We start from the raw sequence: 22,170 nt of genomic DNA on the forward strand, positions 1-22,170 counted from the left end.
TTCAACTGAACTTCTTTAAAACAGGTTTGTTGCCTTGCCTTTGCCTTTCACCACAGTCTTTGGCCGGCTGTTTACGCTCCCTATCCCTCAGTTACCTAATTCCCTAGATTGCAGTGCTTATTCTGAGAAGTGACCTGAAGATTTAGGTAGTCACAGTGACTTCACGAATGCTGATCACGCTGATAACCTTGCCTTTTACTGTTCATGGTGATCAGCTCAGCGATGGTCTTCACTTAAATGCAAACAATATCATCTGAATGCCATTATTTGAGGTAAAGGATTTTTATTTTTTGTGATATATATATTCTTATAATTGCACGTTCATGTCCAAATCTGTATATAGTAATACACTGTTTGCTTTATTCCTCGTTTAAGTGAGACTGGATTATGATCACTGAGTGGACAAGTCACTATGACATTTAATCGGTGTACAGTTTAAAGTCATGTAATTTTGTAGTGATCTGTTCTTGGCATTGTGTTTACTAAGGATTTCAGAGAGTCTTATAAATAAAACTTTTAAAGGATATGCGTCCTGTCATTATAGAGATCTAAAATTTTTGTTTTGAAACACAATTTATTGTCACTTTTAAAAATCTTAATCTAATTTGGAGTAAATGTTAGAAAATAAAACTTGAAAGGGTCTAGCATGAGTTGTAGCTGACAGAATGTCAGATTTTAAAAGGAAGACCTACTTTCTGCTGCTTCTGGAAGACTTCAGCAGATGAAGAAAAGGCATTTAAGCGTGAATAACAGAACTAAAACTGAAAACTTAAGGGATAATATGTTTAACCTGATTTGGAGTAGAGTTCTTAACCTATGCATGTATTTTTTTTCCTTTTTTTAATTGAAATTTTGAAGTTTGATATACCAAAAAAACTTTATTTCTTTGTCTGGCAATCATATAGAGTGCAGAGGAGAGTTGTGTTCTGTTCTGTTCTTTTTTGACATTGAATAGAATGACCATTTTCTCATCATGTAAATCTTCTAATTGTGTAAATTTTAAGAGTATTTGCATATAAAGGAATCTGGAGGAGGGACATACTTCAGAAAAATGATGTCAAATTTTCTGCAAAACACTGAATTTGCAAACTGAACAATAATCTATATTATACGTACAATACAATATATGGGTTTACTAGTGAAATCTTTATAAGCGTTGCTCTTCAGTTTGAAAACTAAATTGTAGGAGAAAAAGCAAATCTGAAAGTCTCCTATATGCAATTAAAACTATGTTCTTTTATCTTGTTTTTAGATTTCATAATTAAAATAAATTTCCTGCTGCTCCTGTGAGCAGTGAAATAGTAAATACAGTATAATTAATGCTTTTCATTGGCAGATGTAAGAAAATAAGATTCTTAGGCAATGGAAGGGAAAGTAAGGGAAAATTATTAATAATAAATATACTTTGAGAAAAATGATTAAATACATTGACTAGGAAAAATATTTCGTGGTAGCTCTTTATAGGGCTGTACATTTGTTTTTCATTTCAGGGGTATGCATGCAGACTCAGCCCATCAGCGTTAGAACTGTCGTTCATTATACAGCCAGGCAGTGCGCTCAGTTCTGTTAGCCTCGCGCGCCAACTACTTGCTGTAGTTTTTTCCGTGCCTCTCTATAACCCTTCTCTTTATGAAAACCTCACTCACTGTCACTGAGACAATGAAACCAGAAGCAGCAAAGAGAAATTATCTGCCTCTTTTCCAATTGCTTGTTTTAATGTCTTAACTGTACCTTTTTGAAGATCTGTCCTGAATGAGGAATAACTTACTCTGCAAATACTGAAATAGAAGCAACTAACAAAAAGATGATGCTCCTTCCCTGCCTTTTTTTTTTTTTTTTTTTTTTTTTTAATTCGTGGTGAATTACTTCAACTGTATGTTAGCTGCAAACTCGAGCTCTTCTCACTGGTGGCACCAGGAGTTCAATTTGTTATTTATCGTTAATGGCAGTGTTTGGACATTCTCTTACTCTTTATTAGTCAAATATTCATTAATATTCATGTTTATTAATTGTGTTTTAAAAAACTGCATCACTTAGAATTCACAGTTTGCACAGATATCCTGTCCCTCAACTGCATGAATGAGATAGTGCATGTGCGGGAAAAAAAACAGGAATTTCAATTAAAACATGATTGCTCTTAGCATTACCTGGAGGAGAACCAGAGATTGTATGTGAACTGCTGACCAAGTTTTAAACCTAAGATGTATTATTTTTGTGGTTTTGTTGGGGTTTGACTAGGAGCTGCGCAGTATCACCCTGTGTTTGAGGGAGCCGTACAAGGGAGTACGGAGAGCCAGCCTGAGCCCTGGGTGGGATCAGCTCTGCTGGCCAGGCATGAACATCTCTCTTCCATATTATTACCCTTTGCTCCTGGTCGCCCCGTTCTTCTCCTCTGTAGCTTCTGGTTGCTGATTTTCTTGTCTTGTTTCATGCTCCTGTGTCGGTCAGCTTTCGTCTAAGCTGTCTTTCCGTTCCCTTGTTCTAGCGGTTGTGATTTATTGCCAGCAGTGCCTGGTTGTCAGCCAGGAGAGCCCTGGGCACATAGGGAAGGTGGGTTCTCTGCGGCCCGTGTGTGGCTTCACCAGGCATTGCCAGTACTTGGAGGTAGATGGAGAGCGCTTATCTGTGGTCTGGAAATAGTACTTGACCAGAAATTGAATTTGAAAGCAAATCAAAATTTAAGATGTCTTTTTCTCAGTAAGCATGCTTCCTCCTGCATAGATGCTACTGCTCATGCCCTCTCTGCAATGTTTAATGGCCAAACTCTCACCCATTTCAAGCAGGTTGTGATGTGGGCTACAAGTAGCATGTTGCTGGCTTGCATACAGGTGGTATAGATGCTGCATCTTGAATTTGTGCTCCAGATCTTGGAAACTGCAGCATTATTTGCTTTCTAGCCTCTTTCTTACATATAGATATAAGAGTTTGGAAGACATTTTCCGTAAAACCTGATATGGACATAGAACTTCACAAAATTGTCGTTAAGATCCTAAAACTGGATCTTGTCAAGGTCGCTCCGTGTTTCCTGTTATAAGTAGCACTATCATAGCACTTCCCTCGAAGGGTGAGGGAAGGGAGGAGCGCCTGGGTAGCAGTCCAATTCCGAGAGTCCGGAAAGCTGGTTAGATGCTCTGTCCTTATGGCAAAACATTTATTCACATGCAACAACACAGTCCCTGCTCCAGATCTCTGAAAATTTTTCCTGCGTGATGAGAGGTAATGGCTTGAGTGTAAGGCAGAAGGGCAGCAGATCGAGCTGACCCATATACCAAACTGCTAGTGTGGCTGCTGCATGAAGTGACTGAGAAGTAGGTGGTACGTGAGGGAGGTGAGACTTCACGAAGGGGTCTCTGGAGATGAGTCTGTGTGCAGAATAGAGCTGAACTGGGGTGCAAAGAGAGAACGGATGTCCATTAACATGTTAATTAATACGTAACACATGTTACGTATTACACCACGTTAATATGGGTGCTGAATTGCAGTTATCCTTGTAAACGCAGGCACACCTGTGGCTGACATGTGCTCTGGTTACTACCAGGCATTTGGTAACGCGCTGATCAGTTTTTATATTTACTTTTTTTCTTTTTGATCATTAGTTTGTTAGTGCAGATCAAAATACTCACTTCCATATTGCTTATCAGAATAACTGACATGAAGTATCTTTGACTGGTAAGGGAAAGACAAGTATTCATGTGCAGTGGTTTTTCACGGCAAAACAAACGTGCGTTATTTAATTCCATTTGTGTTTTGCCACTAATGTGATCTGACTTCATTGTGTGCTTGTTACGTGAGAGATATTTGTAATTTTTTCTTTTTTCTTTCCCTCTTATAGGCAGGGAAAGAGTGGGTTTAAAATACAGAGAAGCAGATTTGTTTTTAGAACACTACAACAATATATAGAAGTGATAGCTGTGCCACATTTCTAATAGCTGGTTGAATCATATTCTTTTCCTCTAATGGCATGCGTAATTGCTCTAGGTTTTCAGGCGTCCTTCACCCGCACTTATTTAGATTAGTGACTGATGTATTTCCATGGAAACTTGCAACAGGGAAAAAAAAATCTCTTGGTACAGTGTGGAATTGAAAGGATGTGGGCTTTGAGTCTCTAACTTGTGTAAAATAAGACTTCATGTTTGTGGTCGTCTTGATTTGGGATTTTTAATGTTGCTGTACTTTTTAAAAGTAAGAATTGTTTTCAGCATTTTTATAAAAATTTAGAACACTTCTCAATTCCTACTTTTCTTGAAAGGGCTTAACTTTTTATGTAGTCAAAATAGTACATTTTGAGATTAAATGTCTGAGATGTTTTTCTTCGTGAAGATGCAGAAGCACACAAAACTCAAGTAAGATGGCTAGCAGCTATGGCTGAAAAGTCAAGATCCAAGAAGAGAGTTCGCTTTGGAGGTATTGTCTGTGACTTTAATGAAGAATGGCTGATGTTTTCTGAAGTGGGGGCAAATAGAGAGGATTTGAGTAAGGAGATAGTGACCTCCGTCAGTAAAGTGCTTGGAAAATATGGGCTCTGTTTTAAAACTTTATACTGTGCTATGCTGTTTTTCTCAATACTTGGTGTAGTCTTAACATACAGTGCCTACCCTGCAGCGTGTCTCTAGTAATCTAATTTTTGGATTTTACCTAAAAGCATTCTAAAAGCTTAAATTTATTCATAGCAGAGATGCATAGAAAGTTTCTAACTTTGCAATGTTTAAGGTTGTGTCAGATCGCACAAGTTAGAATGCGTTCTTGTAAGGTAATTCCTATTATCTGTTCTCTCATTGCTGAAAGGACAAGTACCCTCCAACCTTTTTAAAATGCAGAAATAAATTCCGATTTTGCTGATTTCTAACTCCAGTCATCCTAATTATTTTGAATACCAGTATAGCTTTTCTAAGTCAGTAACTCCAGGCTTTCAAACCAGTGGTCAAGCTTCAGTTTTGGATGTGCTAGTTGCTGCTTTTTTTGAAAATTAATTACCCGGTGGCCTGACTCTGAAACTTGTATACTGAAATATTTCATTTTAACTGTATCTGTATATTCTGATAAAGCACCACAAGTTCAGTAGATAATGTTTTGTGCTCTATTTTCCTTAAAAGCAGTCTGGTGTTCCTAAGTAATCCATTGTTTTAATAACTTTCTATTTACACAAGTCGAGAAGCTGGGCAAGGAAAGAGTTGTCCCTGGTGAGCAGAGAACCCTGCACGTCTCTGCGTCTCCTTGGTCCAGCCTCTTCTCCCCCTCCCCATACTGAGTAAACTACTATACCACATTGCTTAGCAACATTTGGCTCTGTTCAGCCGAGCTATTTGTTCACCCTGACTAAGATCATAGTATTGAATTAGAAGATACTCGGAGGCAGCTTACAGGAGAAGTTGCAAAGTATTTGTCTGTGTGTCTCTTGTTTTTTGTTAATGGTATACTTTTACCAACAGTGAGATTCAGACTGGAAAGCACATGGGCACAATTAAAGTAGAAAAAGAAAAAGATACTGAACAAAGACTTAAAATTTTGGCTTTTACTTGTATTTTATTTAGTGTTGTCTTGTTTAAAGTCATACTGTTTTTTAATCTTTTAAATACCTGCCAGTCTATTTTAATGTCCGTGCTTTCTTTCTTTCTTTTTTTTTTTAATGATGTTAGTGTGACTAATTTTGGCTCAGTTTGGGGAGGAGGGTAGGAAAAAGTGAAATCTGTGTATGCAGGACAGAATAAGAAAGTTGTATTTTGAAAGAATTCTACTGAAGTCTAGTATACTCCAAGTGGATCAGGGGAAGGAAAGAAAATGAAGCATCTCATTGACTTTGTGCCCCTCTGTAAGAGAAGAGGAAATCAGTAAGCTTCAGCACCAGGCAAATGAGTGCGCCGGACGGCTGATCTGGCAGAAAGTCCAAAAAATGCTCCGCAGGCGTCGCCGCTGGCCTCTGCGTGCAGCCTGAGGCCGGGTCAGTGGCGGAAGAGCGGGACTACGCGGAGTTTGAGGTGACGGCTTGCTGCGAACCTGGCAAAAAGGCAGGGCTGAAACTGCTGCGTGTGCCAGGGAGCGCTGTGGGGAAAACAGTGGGGAGGGACCCTGAACTCCTCGTGCGCCCCCTGCGCACGGCGGACCGGGCGGCTGCTTCTTGAGTATTCCGTATTTTATCTGTTACCAAAGTGCGAGGATTTGAGAAATCATTGATCCCGAATGTAGCTGGCAACGATTTAGACTTGCGTGAGGCTTCCGTAACGATAAAAGTCCACAATAACTCTTGTTGAAAGTTGCTGTTTGTGAAAATCAATGATTTTTGAAATGGAAGAATGGCTCTTCAGGGCCTGTTTTTCCTAATCCAGCCCAAGATAGTTCTCAGCCTGGTCTTTCCTCCTTAGGATGCAGAATGACCTTCCTCAAAGCGGTTGGATTATTTTTGTTTGCGTGGTTGTAGGTAGATACCAGAAAGGAATAGGTGGTGTTTTGTACGCTAAAATACAACTTCTACCACACAAGCAAGGGTAGAGTTCCTTCACAAACTTATAAAGGAGTTTCTCCGATTTTGAGCAAAATCACTGAAAATTGTTATCTGCTACTCTTTAGTGGAAAAGCTGTAATAATATTAGAAATGAATGCTATTTCTGCCAGAATACACTTCAGGTTCTTGTGGCAGATTTATAGCCACTTGAAAACAGATTGCTAAAATGATATTGCTCTAGTGTCATTCCTCATCAGAAAATAAATGTCGAGGCTGATACTACAACAATTATAACTGACCAGAATTCGAAAGCTATTGTGATGTTTTGTTTTATTGTTTTATGTCTGTGTATTTTTTGGGTTGTTTTATGACATCTGAACGTATCTGACATAGGGAAGGTGGCACGTACTCTCACTTCTTCCATGTTTGCAGGAAATGTTCCACAGAACCGTGTCTGGCACCCTTTTAGGGGTTGACTATACTAAACCAATTTCGTGTGGCTCTGCATGGGCTTGAAGCCACAGACCTTCGTCTCTTTAACAACAGCAAACAAAATCTGCAACCAGTTTAAAGGGTACTGTGGTAACCATTAGCAAAATGACATTTAATTAGTGAATGAGATAGATGTCAAATTTTTAGAATGTTACTTGGACATTTCTTTTTGAGGCGATGAGAAAAAACATAGCCTGAACTTTGTGTTAGCATATCAGCCGTGAACCCTGCAAAGGCTTGACTTCTTGTAAGTGTATAAAAATGTTGTATCTATTTTCAGTATTGCTTAATCAGGACTTCAGATGGCCCTTAGTGCTCCTAGACACACATTCTTGACTTAAAATGAATGAAATTTACTGAAATATGGGAAGTTAATGTTTGCATAAGGCTAAGCATATGCATAGGCATTGCAATATTGGGGCTGCAAAGTTTGCCTCCACTGAGTGGAAAGAATAAAATCCCATGAATGGATTTTTAAAATTACATTTGGGGTGTGAACAACCTGTTAAATCAAGTTTATCTTGACTCCTGCCCTTTGTTACAAGCCATCATCTTGGATTATGTTGCTGTTAGTGAAATTGCTAACATCACTCACAAGATTATTTGTAGGAAGGAATGAAAATATGAAGTCTTATAATTACAAACTTTTGTACCATAAATCAGTTCCAAGGAACTGCAGAATCATGCTACCTGAACTTTGGAGTTGAACAAAACATCCTTATCTTCAAAATAAGTAATATTTGTAGCAGATGATGCTGCAAGCAAGCAATAAAACAAGATTTTTTGTTCTATGTTAGTTCGAAAAATATAATGCCTTTATTATGTGCTCAGGTGCTGTTTGGCATAGACTATGAGAATGGTTTTGGATAAAGTATAGAGTAAGTTTTGGCTATCCGCAATAAAAGGATTAAGCAAAATGCATTGAAGTTACTTCATTTTGGACCTGATTTTGTTTCAGCAATGATCTAAACCTACACAAATGAATCCATTCCACACTTGATTACTAGACCTGGGCTGGCAACAGCCCGGGTCAATATTCATCTTTTTACAAGCAACAAAACTTGGAAAAAAGAAAAAGAAGAGAAATATTGTGCAAAATGAAGAGCCATGCAAGAGTAAGCTCTGTCTACTGCACCTGTATTTTGCAAATAGATTAATACCTAATAAAGGACAGACCTAGTTCTGAAATAAAATCTACCTTGGAGATTTGTCTCAGTTTTGATGTACGTATAACTTTGTGTCTTCCTAAGAAGTAAATACAGGCAGATGAAGTTCTGTTTCCAGTCAGATTTATACTTCAGCAATAGAATTGTATACGTAGCTTAACCTCCTTACAAGAATACTGATTTCCCGTATTAAGCTCTGTAAACATTATTCAGTGTTAGAGAATAAGAAGTAAATGCTTCGGCAACTGCTTGATGTTTTTTCTATGCGAGTGAGATTTCTCATGTAATTATAGGGAGAACTAATGATACGGGAAACCGCTGTTCTTCCATAACTCCCTCTCCAATAGACCTGACTTGCATATTTCAGTTATTAGGGTTTCTCTTGCAAACAAACTTGCTGAGTCGTTACGTTGATCAGCCATTTCAGCATCCTTGTGAATAAGCTAATTCACTATATTCCAGCTATTTTTTTTGTAAGGATGCAGGAGGGAATCAACATCAGACTTTGCTCTCCCCCCCCCACTTTTTTTTACAGGAAAGAAAAAATCTTCTGTGGGGAGGACAACCAAGGAATTGCTATTGGAGTCAAGCAGTTGTCCTTGAGACATTTTTATGCCTATTCTCAAATCTAAAAAAATTCAAATACCATGTAAGATTTGATATTTCTAGTTTCAGTCTGAAGAAAAATTGTCTGAGAGTGCCACGTGAACTGAACCCTGGAAATTTAAAAAGTCATACACAAATTAAAAAACATATGACCAAATTCTGAACTGGAGTTTTTCCGAAGGTTACAATTTATTATGCCTTTGTAAGTTATTTTTCTTTTCTTGATAATCATCATTTACCCATTCTAGTGCAAAAATGCACATGAAAAAGGTAATCCTAGTTTCTTCTGAATTCCTGAGTGGTACATAACTGCAGATTTCAGTTTTAAGAGTTTTAATACCCTTTAAACAGAGGCAGGCTGTATTTGCATGAATTGCTTATAGTCCTTATGAGTTCCTTATTCATTCCAGCTCCAAAACTGTAAATACTAATATTCAAGAGAGACAGAAATCCTGGTCCAGAGTTTAGTCCCTCCTATGTTTTGTCATTAATGCTCTGATCCCTTCAATGCAGCAACTCCTTCTTAAATGAGAAGGCTCATGTCAAATATTTGGAGTCAAATTCAGTCTACCTTTTTGGTCACATTTTTACATTTTGTACAGATGATTAGAATTCACCCTGTTCGATCTGGAGAAAGATCCATGAACTTGTGTTTTCTGTGTCTCAAATGACTACTCAAAGAAAAAGATATATTGTGTTGTGGGCCTGAAAAATCTTCTTGGGCGCCAAAATTGTATTGTACCAAATACCAGGGAAAATATCAATGAGATTCATCTGATGAATCTCAGTTCTACGGAGAAGTGAAGTTTTACTGGAAAACTTATGGAGACCTTATACACTATGTAATATGAAGAAGAAGAGGTTTTTCCGATTCTTTTCTGGAGCAAAGTTGATAGTGTCTGTTACCAAGAAAATCACGTTTTATTGGGAAGTAAAATGCATACTTTACTAGTAATGAGTTAAATCAGTAAAAATACAAAAGCTGTGCTTACAACACCTAGGAAGGGAGGCATAGTAATATATAGTTGAGAGAGGGAGAGAGAGAGAGATTTCATGCACATCCTACTTTTTACATTATCACCTACACCTGGGATTTACAAAGCCTTTGGTTATGTTGTGATTACATAGTGATGCTGTGGGGTACAATTTATAGTCTTTGGCCTTTGTGAAGCAAGCGGGTACTTAAATTATGGTAGCTGTCTTTCATTAACCTAGTGACAGAAAATAGCACTGTTTTGACCAGAGCACAATACCATGTTTGTTATCCTGCTGCAGCATAGACTTGTGATGCGATGACCTGCTTATGTTTAACAGATGGGAAAAACTCAACACAGCTGCTAACAATGAGGTTTTAGGGTGAGTTAGTTCTTCTGAGACTTGGACTTGCTGTCTAACAAACCTGCTGCCTGTTTTCACTTGTTGCTTCCTTTACAGTAGAGATAGTTCAGCTTCATTTAGTAAGGCAGATGCTTTGAATCTACGTGTACTTGAGATAGAAACATAAATGCTGTGTTTAGTGTCACTTTCAATCCCTTATGCGCTTTCTCCATGCTTTTTATATAGTCAAATTTTTCTGTGGTTCGCTGCAGCCCCGTGCAGTTTCCCAGCTGAAAAGCACGTAGCCGCCGAGGTGCCCTGCGAAGAGCCGGGGCGAGGATGGGAGGAAGGAAGACGGTTGCTCTGGGAATTTTTCCCCATAGTTCTTAACTCAGTACCAAATGTGTAAGCGGTCTGCTACAAATAAGCTTCTCTGTTGTAACATGTCTGCAGTAGTTAGGTGCTAGTCACTGTCAAAATAAGGCAAGAATGAGTTAGCAATCTTTGTGGATATGAGTCCAGATTTTATTCCTTGCTTTTCCTGCCAGCGATTTTTGGCTTTTGATGGTGCTGTCAGCAGATTTTGTTGGAGTCAGCTATGTGGTCAGTTATGAGGCTAAAAGAGTGACACTACAGGGGCGTCATATATTTATTTTTTAGTTGAGGAAACCCATCGTTCCTCCTAAGGTGGAGGAAGAAAAGGATATGGTATTTTACTCTCACATCTTCTAAATGTTCATCCCCCTTTGAACCTTACAAATTTCACTCAATTGTGGCAGAGTTTTAGTCTGTTGCTTACTGAGGTATCTGCAGACATCAGATATTTCTTACAAAAAAATCCAAGCTCAAAGCTAGGGTTGTATGATTTGTATGACTACTATTGCACAGTGCAAATACCTTATTTCTGCTGCTACCGCATTGGTTTCAGTGGCTGATAGACCAAGAAAATGCTAGCCATGTTACTTTGTCCCTTGCAAGAACTTCTGTGGCTCTCGTCACACTGAAATTGCTCCTAAGTGACTTATTAATTGATGTGGATAAAGCCTCTTAGGTGTTTTACTGATTTTTGTAGTGCAAAGTGGGGAGATTTATGGTGATTTTATGTTTTTATGGAAGGTTGTTTCTGTAACTGAGGAGAAAGCCTTGCTTGTTGCATAAATGATCTTTGTGCACAGCAGTGCGGTACTTCAGGAGCAGAGATGCTAGCCATAACCTTTACTCTGATGCTTCAAGCTTCATGCCCAGGTATGTCCTGCTGTTGTAGCCTAGAAGTGGATTAAGACCTGCAGAGAAAAAGCCTTCTAGGCAACTATTAGGAAATATTAGGAGATATTAGGAAAAAGTGTAGTGGAAATACTTTAGTAAAATATATTACGTCTGCAATAAGTATTGACATCTCAGATGATGTACTAGTGTTCCTCTTTTCTGTCAATTTAAGTGAAGTGACCGTTTTTGCATACACTGATGTTTTGTCCTACCTCCTGAAATAACTTTTGAACTGATGATGTTCATCTTGACGCAGTAGTAATGACTGTAGCAATGATCACAGGGTGAGTAGTCTCAGGCAGTCCCAGCTTACTCCAAAGCACTCTGATTGGAAGTGCTGATCTTCAGAAAACCTAGGGCCATAGCAACAGATAAAAACCTATTGAAAACTGGAAGTAACCAACTGGTACTATTAGGCTTGTTTCCTTTGTAATTCTGGCTTGAATTCAGAAACATCATTTTTTATACAATTGCCAATAGGCTTTTTGTATTCTTTAGTCAGATAAAGGAAGGGAACATTGAAGTGGCCCGTAGTTTGATTTGGGTTCGTTATGGTGACTGATTCCTGAGTCTTCCCTACTTACGAGTGTCTGTATTTGTGCTGTATAATAGGGCAGACTGGAATCTGAGTCAGGGTTTAGGGAAGGAGGGTAATTAAAGAACTACAGGGCTCACACAGCAACCTGAGAAACATACCATTTATCCTTGGGTTGAGGGATTGTGAGGCTAATGGTCTCCCAAATAACCCCTGTGACTGCACGCAGAGGAGTCGGGGAGGGCGGAGGGCTGGGAGAGACAGGCAGCAGGTACAAACCGCAGCTAGCGAGTGCTGGCTGTGCAATACTAAGTAGCTGAACAAAGCTATCTGCGCTTACTGCGTCTTTCCTTTCTTCCCACCCACTTTGTATTCATTAATAGCACTGAAATATCATGCTATAGAAAACAGTTGCTGCAGAAGAAACATCTGGCTCCTTAAAGGCTCATGCGGTGGCTTTAAGATCTCCAAAATACCCTTCATCGTACCTTGTTCTTCTAATTATTTTTTAACTGACTTCTGAAAACAAGCTAGTGGTAAGCTGTAAATGGAATCCAAGTTTATAATTTTATTCTGGTTATACCTCTTGATATTAAACTATGATTTTTAGGATGACGTGAAAAAGAATTTTGCTCGGTGGTGGATAGACTGCAATTCAGGCAGGTTCCTTTACTCCAGGGCACGATGGGTCGTGGGATTTTTGTAGCAGACTTGTAAACTTAGAAACAAAGGCATGACCCATAAAACTCACTCAACCCTTTACAGTGCATTCGGTGCACACGGTGACCTTGAAAACCAGATCTCTTTGCAGCGCTGTCATGCAGCCTTGGGCGAGCTGCTGCTCGTCGTGCTTACGGCTCCGGTTCTGTGAAAGGCAGCACGTTGTCCTGCGGGCTGGCTGTCCTTTGGTTGCTGATGATCGTGGGTGCAAGTTGGGTGTCTGCTGGGTGTTCCAGAAAGGGACAGGGTAAGGGCAGGTAGGAGGGACACAGCTGCTGCAGTAAGCAAAGCAGGTAAAGGTGAGATGTCTCTGGCACAAATACAACTTGTAGGTGAATGATAAGGGGATAAAATAACACTGAACAAATTCATGTAGTAGGAGTCGTATCATAACAAGGATTTTCTCCCTATTTTTTATATATATGTATATGTATATATATGTGTGTGTGTATGTATTTTTTAAATTTTAGTCCTACTTTTCTTGCATCTTTCAAATTGGTGCAACACTGTGAGGATGTCACTTGTCTACCAGCTGTAACCTTGCTGGCTAAAGCAAGAAAATGATCATTTTGTCCATGTCTTCCTCTCAGAGTCTGAGTCCCAGTACTTTATCTGATAAAGTGCACCTTAGCTGTCTTCAAAGCCAGCCATCCTGCACCGATGTGTGGGTTTTTTCCCCTCTCTCTGCAGATTAGCACTTGATGTTCTGACAACGCTACATCCTTCCTCAGAATAATTTTTAACATCCTGAAGAGCTGTGACATAGAGACACTTTACCTTGAGGGCTATGTCTAGCTTGGAGAATTAATAAAAACCTTTTGCATGGAGCCAGGCTGGCCTTCAGCAAAAAATTCCTCTGCCATGCAGATGAGGATTTCATGGTCACCAGCTAAACCAGAAAGATATCAATTCGATTTCTGATGACTGTTCAGTCAGCTTAATTTGATCGCACTTGAGGACCAACTTGTACCTAGGCAAGACTTTTGTGTGTGTCAGAAACTCTTCCTTTGAATGAAGAACCCACATAAAAAGGGGCCATACTAAATACACTTGTCTGAGAAAAATAAATACCCTAATATTATTGTAGTAAAAACCAAGTTGTGCGAGGTTCAGAAAATCGATACCTTTTTTTTTTTTTTAACAACAGTTATTGTAATAAACAGAATTTCCAAAGAAGGTTTCTTGCTCCTTTTTTTTTGTTAAAGTTTTGCTTTATTTGAATTCCTCTTTGGAGTAAGCTTGTGTATGTTCTTGTGTTATTCTGAAGAAGAATGTGACAATGAATTACCTACCAACCTACTGTACAATTTTTTCTTCTTCCCCAAAAGTGTAATTTATAACTTTCTTTGTGATAGCCTTTTGGTGTAGGTTTAGATTATGTTCTCTGCTGTGAATACTGAAGCAGCCAAATACTGGAGTAGCTTCTCTATCTTTGCCCCCATGCTCAATTTACTGATGCTCTTACAGATACCCATTCAAAGCAGTAAGTGTTGAGAGCTTCTTTCTGATCCAAGAGAAAGAGATGTTTCACTTTGTTGACTGTCATTCTCCAGATATGGTTCTAAACTAAATGCTTCGACTGTTATATACCTACTAAACCAGCATTAATCTTGGTGAATATGATCATGGAAACAGATTTTTTTGAACATAAAGTTTATGGTCCTATAAATTAATGCTGCAACCAGTGAATGTGGGAGTTCCTTCAATGGGATGGATTGTTTTCTTTGTTAGAAAAGGCATGAATAGCAACTTTTAATGTATTTGAGGTTATAAATGCATTCTTAGATGTGTTGAATCTTATTCCTCTGGGTGTACGTGATTCCCAAAAGTGGGTTTTCTCTATCTTTTTTGTGTTTTTCTCATTGATTGAATTGTTTGCTTCTGTTTGTATAGTGGGAGTACAAGTTACATGGCAATATCTCCTGTGAGATTTGGTAGATGGCAATGAGTGTAGGCACTTACTTTTCCCCATATCCTAGTCTCTATATGCCTAATAAAACCATAGAAATAGCTTTAGTTTTGTGTGCATATGCTTAAAAAAATGTTTTGCATTCTTTTTGCTATTTTCCTGACCTTTCTAAAATGAGTTCCTGTTTTTTCTTCTTTCTTCTCTTATTTTGTCTCTTAGTCCAAGCTAGAAAATAACCAATTAAGACTGGACTTGAAAGGTTTTGCCACTGAGAATGTGGGAGGGACTTTAAAACTTGTAAATGATGTAATGTATCATCTACAAGAAGTTCTCCGTTCTCACTTGTTGTATGCTATATACAAGAATATCTCAATTGCAAAATCGAATCTCTCATCAAAACTACTTCAGACCATATTAATTCATTATAAGTACTGTAAATTGGCCTTTACTGATGTATAGCAGGAAAATCTGCTTTGAAATTGCAAAAAAGCTGCACTTGATTTAGTCTTCTTTTCCCAAATGAAGTATTATTAAAAGTTCCCTTTCCTTTGTGCAGAAACACGAACAGATAGAACAAAGAAACTGTTTAGACACTACACAGTTGGATCCTATGACAGCTTTGATGCTTCAAGGTAAGAATTTTTCCATTTGATCACAAACCCTTTTTGGGTTTTATTTATTTGTTGCTTTTGTTTTAGGCTTTTGAGGGGAAGAGGGAAGGAGATTGTTAAGCTGAGCTTCTCAAGATGTCATTCTGTATCTAAATTCATTTTTTATCACAGACTATTCTTTTTGTATGGGACGGGCCTACAAAACCGAAGTTCATAATGACTGTCAGTAATGTTTCCGTGAGTGAGGAGGGAGAGCAGCATTCCGCAGGAGCTGTACGTGCCCGCCGCTTCCACACTCGGGAGGCGTTTGCGTTGTTGGGTACTTCAGAAGATCCGGCCTTTTATATTTGTACACTAGCTGACAAGAAAAACGAAACAAAATTTTATGATTTGTTGCTCTAAATGGTATCTTATAGCCTAACTAGAAATTAGGCTATGCTTAAATTATTTATTTGCCGTTTCTGCTGAGTATACTTGATTTTTAAGCAGGTTCTTCTCCCACACATATATACGTTGGATGTATAGCCAACTCCTGGTAGGAAGGATAATTTTTTTTTAAACCACAGAATCTGAGTTAGCTGTTGCTATCATCTTGAGAAAATTGTGATGGCGTACTGGAATCTCTTACACTTTTCTCCTGACTGTCTAATTACAGCTTGGGACTTTTTTTGGTTTTCAAGAAAAACACCTTTTCCTAAGAGAAGAATTCTGAAATGTGTAAAGCGATGATGGCAGAGTTTCATGTAGCACACTGTCTTTTAAGAAAATATGTTGAAAATGTGGTAACTGTTATTTTTAGTATGTCATCTTAATCTTTGTTCTGAGGGTTACACATAGTGTTACGATTCATAAACTCCTCTCTATGCCATCTGAGCAATTTGAGGAGAGAGGATGGAGTTCAAGCTGACAGATGGAGTTTGTATATCCAAGATGCCCTCCCTGCCCTCTTCAGGGGTTTATTGGTTCTAAAGCATTTGAATTTTTTGTTGTCTTTTCCCCAAGAAATTGCAGGTCCATTACAGGGAGGGAGTAAGACCATCTGCCTTTCCAAAATGGGCAGTATCCTATCAACCTTTAGATGGGTTATTTTGCAAGTGGGAAACCAAAAGCTATATGCAGACTAAGGGCTTGAACCTTATCTCAGTGGTGATCAAAAATCTCTCTTTATTGAGACAAGCCGTTGAGGATGAATGGATTATAGTGTCTGCTTTTAATTTATCGCAGAAAGCATGGGAAATGTGTGTGTGCTGGAGTTGTTGCCTTTTTTTTTCCTCTAAGATATTTGGCTTGTGCAACAGCAAAGCTTGCAAATATTCATGTTCACAGATTCAGGACTACAGGTGGGCAAGAAAGTTTATCAAATACTTTGAAAATTTTCATACATCTTAATTACTGAGCAGTGAGATAACGGGGGTATGCCTGGGGTTGTTCTGGTTCTGGCATCAGTCGCGGTTGTCCAAGACCTAAGCAGGAAAGCAGCAGAGTTCTCCTGATAGCTTCCGAGGAAAACAAAACAGTGAGGAGAAGAGAAGGAACATTTGCAGAGAGAATCTGAAACCCCGCACAGACCCATTTTGAAGAGTAATCATGACAGTCCAGCTGTGCAAGTGAAAATTGAGAGTGGAAGTAGGAAAGGGTAGAACTAATAGGAAATTCTAAGAAACTCGGTTGAAAGGTAGCCTTGCTTAACATGCTCTTAAGTAGAGAAAATGTGGTAATTTTACAATTTATATAAAATAATGCTAGTAAAACTAAACAATGTTTTTAGTCACTGAGTTTCCAAATCTAACTAGTTGCTGGAATGGAAGAAAATTTTTTATCTGAGACACATGCAATAATTTATTGTAAGGGTGAATTTACAGATGAGGTATAGCATGAAGATAAACTTCTTTTTTTATCCTTTACAAGCATACCACATAGCAAAACACTGTTCAGATACTTTTTTTTTCCTGAACAAAGTGAAGTGGAAGGCCTTTCTTTCTTAAAACTCCAGTAGCAAAGTTGAGTTTCAAATACGGACTGAGGCTGCAGATCTGCTTTTTGTACATCTAAATGGTAATTTTACTAATGCTTTTGTATTGCTGCTAAGAAAGGGAGCCTACATTAAAAATTTGTCTGGAAATTAATATGCCTTGGTTGCATGTACAGTAGATTTAATTCTTAAGATGGGCTTCTTTAAGGAGGGGAGTTGTTAAAATAGCCAAATAATGTCAAACTGACTGCAATTCCAGTAAGGTATTTCCAGATTTATGCACTGCTTTGATTATTTTTTCTGTTAGGGTGTCCTCCCAAAATAAGGAAAGAATATAATAAACTGATTGCAGCTGAGTTATAATAAATATTTATTACAAAGCAATTGTGCCTATGTACTAAGAAGGGCTTTGAAACCAAAGTACTGACAAATCTGGTTCAGTTCCTTTTCAGAGGAGATGCGTGTTTGCATCCCTGAAGGGAGTGTGTGCTCCCCTTGCTTTCTCTTTTCCCCCCGACAAAGAGTAAAAATTGCTGAGTAGAAATGTGCTGTTTAGAAATTTATATTAGTGGATTTATTCTCATGTAGGAAAATACATTGTACATGGCATTTTTCGTCTTTAGGAAAATATGTAGCTTGAATAATGGAGGTTCATTAAACCCGATTTCGGCTTTACATAGAGGGTTGGTTTATCCATACATTAATACTTCAGGAAAATAAAGAGTACTCTTGCTAACATGAAGAAAAGCAGTGACAGTTGTTTGTCAATACAAATAATCATTATATATAATGCAAATACAATATTTGAAGCTATCAAGTCAGATGCATTATCTGATTAAAATGCTGAAGTGTTGTATTAATTCTTTTCTGCAAAAATGTTGGGGTTTTTTGCAGCTGTCAGATGCTGCTATGGCTAGAATTCCTCTGCAGAGATTCCTTTACTATTTTTATGAAACTTTTTTTAAAAACCACTTTACCTCTTACCACTTTCCTTTAATGTGATGGGCATGTGATGAAGGAGAAGATAGGCTTCTTTGCAATGGCATACACAGAGGGTAAAGTTTCTTATCCTGGTGGGAGCTGCTGTTGGACAGAGCAGAGTAGCTGGGTGTCCCTGGGCATTCGTATCCAGCTGCAAGCTCAGGAGGCCGAGGTGGACACGAGAGGGGGAAAAGTTGCCTTCTAGTTCCCCTGATCAGAGGAGTGGGCAGCAACGGTGTCTGCAGCAGCTGAAGCGCGTTGCCAAAGCCAGGAAATGCCACTGCCTGGAGCTATGCTCAGAGGCACAGAGAAAGAGCAGGCACACCAGCAAAGCTGCAAGGAGGGAATACCAGCGTGCTCCGTCGTGTCCCTAGAGCTTCCCCGTATTTGTGGCCAGCAGTCGTTCTGACAACCAGGGGATGTTGTTCTTAGGTGTTTTCTGGTGGAAAAAACCTACTGAGTCTTATTTGGAAAATGGTTGTGTCCGCCTTGACTAGGCTGGATGGCCGTTACTGCGCACCAGTAGAGCAAAAACTTCCAAAGCGTTGTAAGTATTCTTCAGAGGGCTAGTTAAAATTCAAAGAAAAGTATTTGTAGGCCTTAAAGTTTTTTTTTTTTCATGAAGTTATGTTTTGTCATGGATGGATTCCATTTCTGTAACAGAAATTGCTGTTAGGCTGTAAACTGGATGTTGGGATACTTTTACAAATTACTGTTTTTACCTGCATTTTTAATTGAAGCGAGGGAATTGATTAATTCTGTCAAGAAAACATAGTGAATGGTGCAGCCAGGAAACCAGAGAGAATACAAATAAAATCTTTCCAAATATTTGTATAAGAAATTAAGTTATCGAATTATGTTGCTGAACTAGTTTGTTCATTTATTTCAAGTGTAAGATGTTAGCACTTTATAACAGATGATGTAACTGATGATATTGTTAGCTATTACTTTTAAAATTCTGGCGGCCTAACAAATATGAACAATTTTATTGTTATATATAGATTATAAACTGAATTGCGTGGAAAAAAATGTGATCCAGTTACTTTCATGGATTTGGAAACTTTAGAGCACAAATGTGGAAGCTTTCACTACTGCATTAATTGCATCATCTCCCCCCCCCCCAAAATAGTGAAATAGCAAAATTTCTTGCCAAATGGAATACAGATACGAGGTGTACCATGGAACTGCAGGGTTTCCTGTCTCTTTTGCGTCTTCCCTACTTTCACCGTATCACATTCAACTTTTGTATCTTTCTTCAAACTGCTTTAACTGCTCGTCATCACTGTCTGGGAGAAGTTTTCTTGCTGCCTTCTCATGACACCCTTTGGCTATGGCACTTTTATGAAGCACACAAGTATTCCTGTTCAAAGGCTTGTTGCCACAAAGTTAATAATGGGACCAACTAATTTGCCTTCTGGTTTTAGTTGTCTTTTTTTGAATGGATTGTGTCATGGGGAAGGTATATGTAAGCAAGCTTAAATGAAAGTTTAATTCATTAACCATGCTGTCTCTACTCCGAGTTGGGTGGCAGCATCCATAACTTAGGAGCGTAGAAGCTGACAGATGAAGATGGAGTTCCTCAAAGGCCAGTTTACATACAAACACATGCCAAAAATGAGAGCTGCTTCTCAGCTGCGTATCTAGCAATTGTCTGCTGCTGTCCGCACTGTGCAGCAGAGCTGCGAGAGCTTCAGTCCTGCATCACTCCCAGCGATTCTTCAGGGCACTAGGAACCATTTAGCCCTGTAATTCAGCATGCTGTGCAGTGCTTTTTCTTTATTTTATTTTATTCTTTTAACTCGCACAAATTACCTGCTGAATAGCTTGATCCTTGTCCCAAAGTTGTGATGATATTGGTGCTTTGTTAATACTTTAAGCATTAGGTGTGCTACACAATAATTGCAGTAGTTTTTAGTGCAAACTGTAAGTTTGATGCACAAATACTTTATCTAGCTTGGTATCTGGTTTCATGTGGAAATTTTACTTAAATGTTATCATCTTCTTGGAAAAATGTGATTATCATGTATATAAATGTATACATAAATACATATTTAAAATTGATTGATCTCTTTTGAAGAACTCTGTTTCCACCTTTTATCACAAGTAAAGAGGTATTTAATGCTAGACAGGTAGCTAAGGGACTTTTCCTTAGGTTTACTCCTAAATTTGTACTGTCTCTAGCAAAAATTGGAGCAAAGGTGTTAAAATAGCTTCTGTTCACTTTAAAAAATAAACTAGTAATTTCTGTTACTTCTCTTTTGGGACTGATACATTGATCAGAAGCTGAAAGTGATTTATAGTTCTTAGCTGCAGTCATAGGTTTTGGAGGATAGCCTTGGTTTCCTTCTCTTTAGTGGAAAGAGGCAAAAATAGTAATAGTATTCTATTTTTCACATGTATTCATAGCTTAATTTTTGTTAGAGAGACAGTAGCAAAAATCTCCAAGAATGCTGACAGCTGTAATGTTTATTCCCTTGCTGTAGTTAAGTGGCGACATCAGAACGCTTACTGAGATTTTAGTGACTGGATTTCCACATATGCGATACTCTTGGTTCTTTTAGGCATAGAGAACAATCAGAATCAATCAAATCACGAAAGAATACGTAAAATGCTTTTTGGTTTGTATTGTAACTTTATTTCTAATGATATTTTGTTAGGTATGCCTGATGCCTGTTCTGAATTGCTCCTTTACTTTGTGTACGCTGGCCTGACAGTGCTGAACTGCTCTGCTAATGTGTGAGGCAGAAAGATGAGCGCACCTCACTTTTAATATGTTGCGCCTCATCAACTTAAAGAATATAATTTAATACAATTTAGGAACTTACATATAGGTTTAAGCAATAATTAAGGCGTCACAGCATTTTGCAGAGCAGGAGACGTAAAATGTGAAGTCTTCATTTACAGTGATTTAATAATTTCTAATGAAAATGGTTTTACCTTCTAATAAACAACTCCGCGCCTTCCTGAGTATCTTCTCCTCCCCTCCCCTCCCCACTCTTGTATGCTGCCATGACTGAGCTTGTTATGTTGGTGACTACAGAAGGTATTTAAACTAATTGCTAAAGTAGAAGATTAAAAAGGCTGAACTGTAATTCTGCTAATCTGCATTGTAGTATCTCTTTGTTCAAATCTGTAGTATAATTGTATAAAGATGCATATTAAAGTCTAAAACAATTATAATAAGATGCAAAACTATTCAGTGGGTGGTAGAAGTTTGCATGAATTCATAACTGCCCTTTTAAGTTGTTTGCCACCTTTTTATCAAGTTTGTTTAAATTACTTCATTCAGGTCTTGCTTTTAGCAACTTTTAGCATTTTTTTCTGCAATGATTTTGCAGAAATAATTGGTTTGTCAGAGATTTTCTGGGCTAGATGTTTGTGTAAACTTTTAGAGGTAAAGCTTTAGCAAAGAGAGACCAGCAGTTTGCAAGAGTGAAGTTAAAGAAAAACATATAGCCCTTCCCAAATTTAAAATTAAAATGGTCGTACTGAAAAATTGTAAGGATCTCCCTTCAATGCCAATGAAGACCTAATGTGTAACTATGAGCATAGAAGAAGATCCCGTTTGCAACGGTTATGATTTGGTGCGTGTGCCATTCCAGTAGAGCAACCGATCCACTCAAGATCAACCATATTTTCTCTGTAACTCCTCTTACCAGCTGCTGGATGACAGGATGGGTTTAGATGTTGGAACTGAAGGCAAAATCTTTGTCCTGTGCCTGGAGAGAAAGAAACTTTTCTAAATTACAAGAGAGGACAGTAAAAAATAGGAAAAGGGAGTGGAAATGACAATAGGTAAGGACAGCAAAAAAAAAGATGTTGAGAGTGTGTACTGAGCTGATTAGAAGCAGGAGCTGTGTAAGTAGATGAAAGGATAAAGCAGAGGAGAACAAGAGATGAAAAAGTTTTCCTGAGAAAAGGAGAACAAAAAGGTTTCTGACAGTTAGTGTTCTGCATTCCTATATTGTAGCTTTCCCTGCGATGACTTGACTTTCTGTGTATGAGCTTTAATTCCCTGCCCCCCTGCCCCTTTGCCTGTTTTCCGCACGTCTAGGTGAGTGAAAGGCAGCACATGGTGCCTCTGATTGTAAATTACGCGTGTTTAAGTTTTGGCAGCCCAAGAAGAACCGATAACTGTTGAGCTCACACTGTGCGC

General features: G+C 38.4%; 1 protein-coding gene across 2 annotated transcripts in view; it reads left to right on the top strand.

Moving 5' to 3' along the window:
- SHANK2 (SH3 and multiple ankyrin repeat domains 2) overlaps nucleotides 1–22,170 on the top strand; it is a 306,101-nt gene that overhangs the window by 142,875 nt on the left and 141,056 nt on the right. For both annotated transcript variants that reach the window (XM_062576509.1, XM_062576510.1), the window contains one exon: nucleotides 15,007–15,082. In XM_062576509.1, coding sequence (XP_062432493.1) covers nucleotides 15,007–15,082 — 76 coding nt within the window. The remainder of the gene's footprint in view (nucleotides 1–15,006; nucleotides 15,083–22,170) is intronic.

This window comes from Rhea pennata, chromosome 5 (genome assembly GCF_028389875.1).
Source record: "Rhea pennata isolate bPtePen1 chromosome 5, bPtePen1.pri, whole genome shotgun sequence".
NCBI lineage: Eukaryota > Metazoa > Chordata > Aves > Rheiformes > Rheidae > Rhea > Rhea pennata.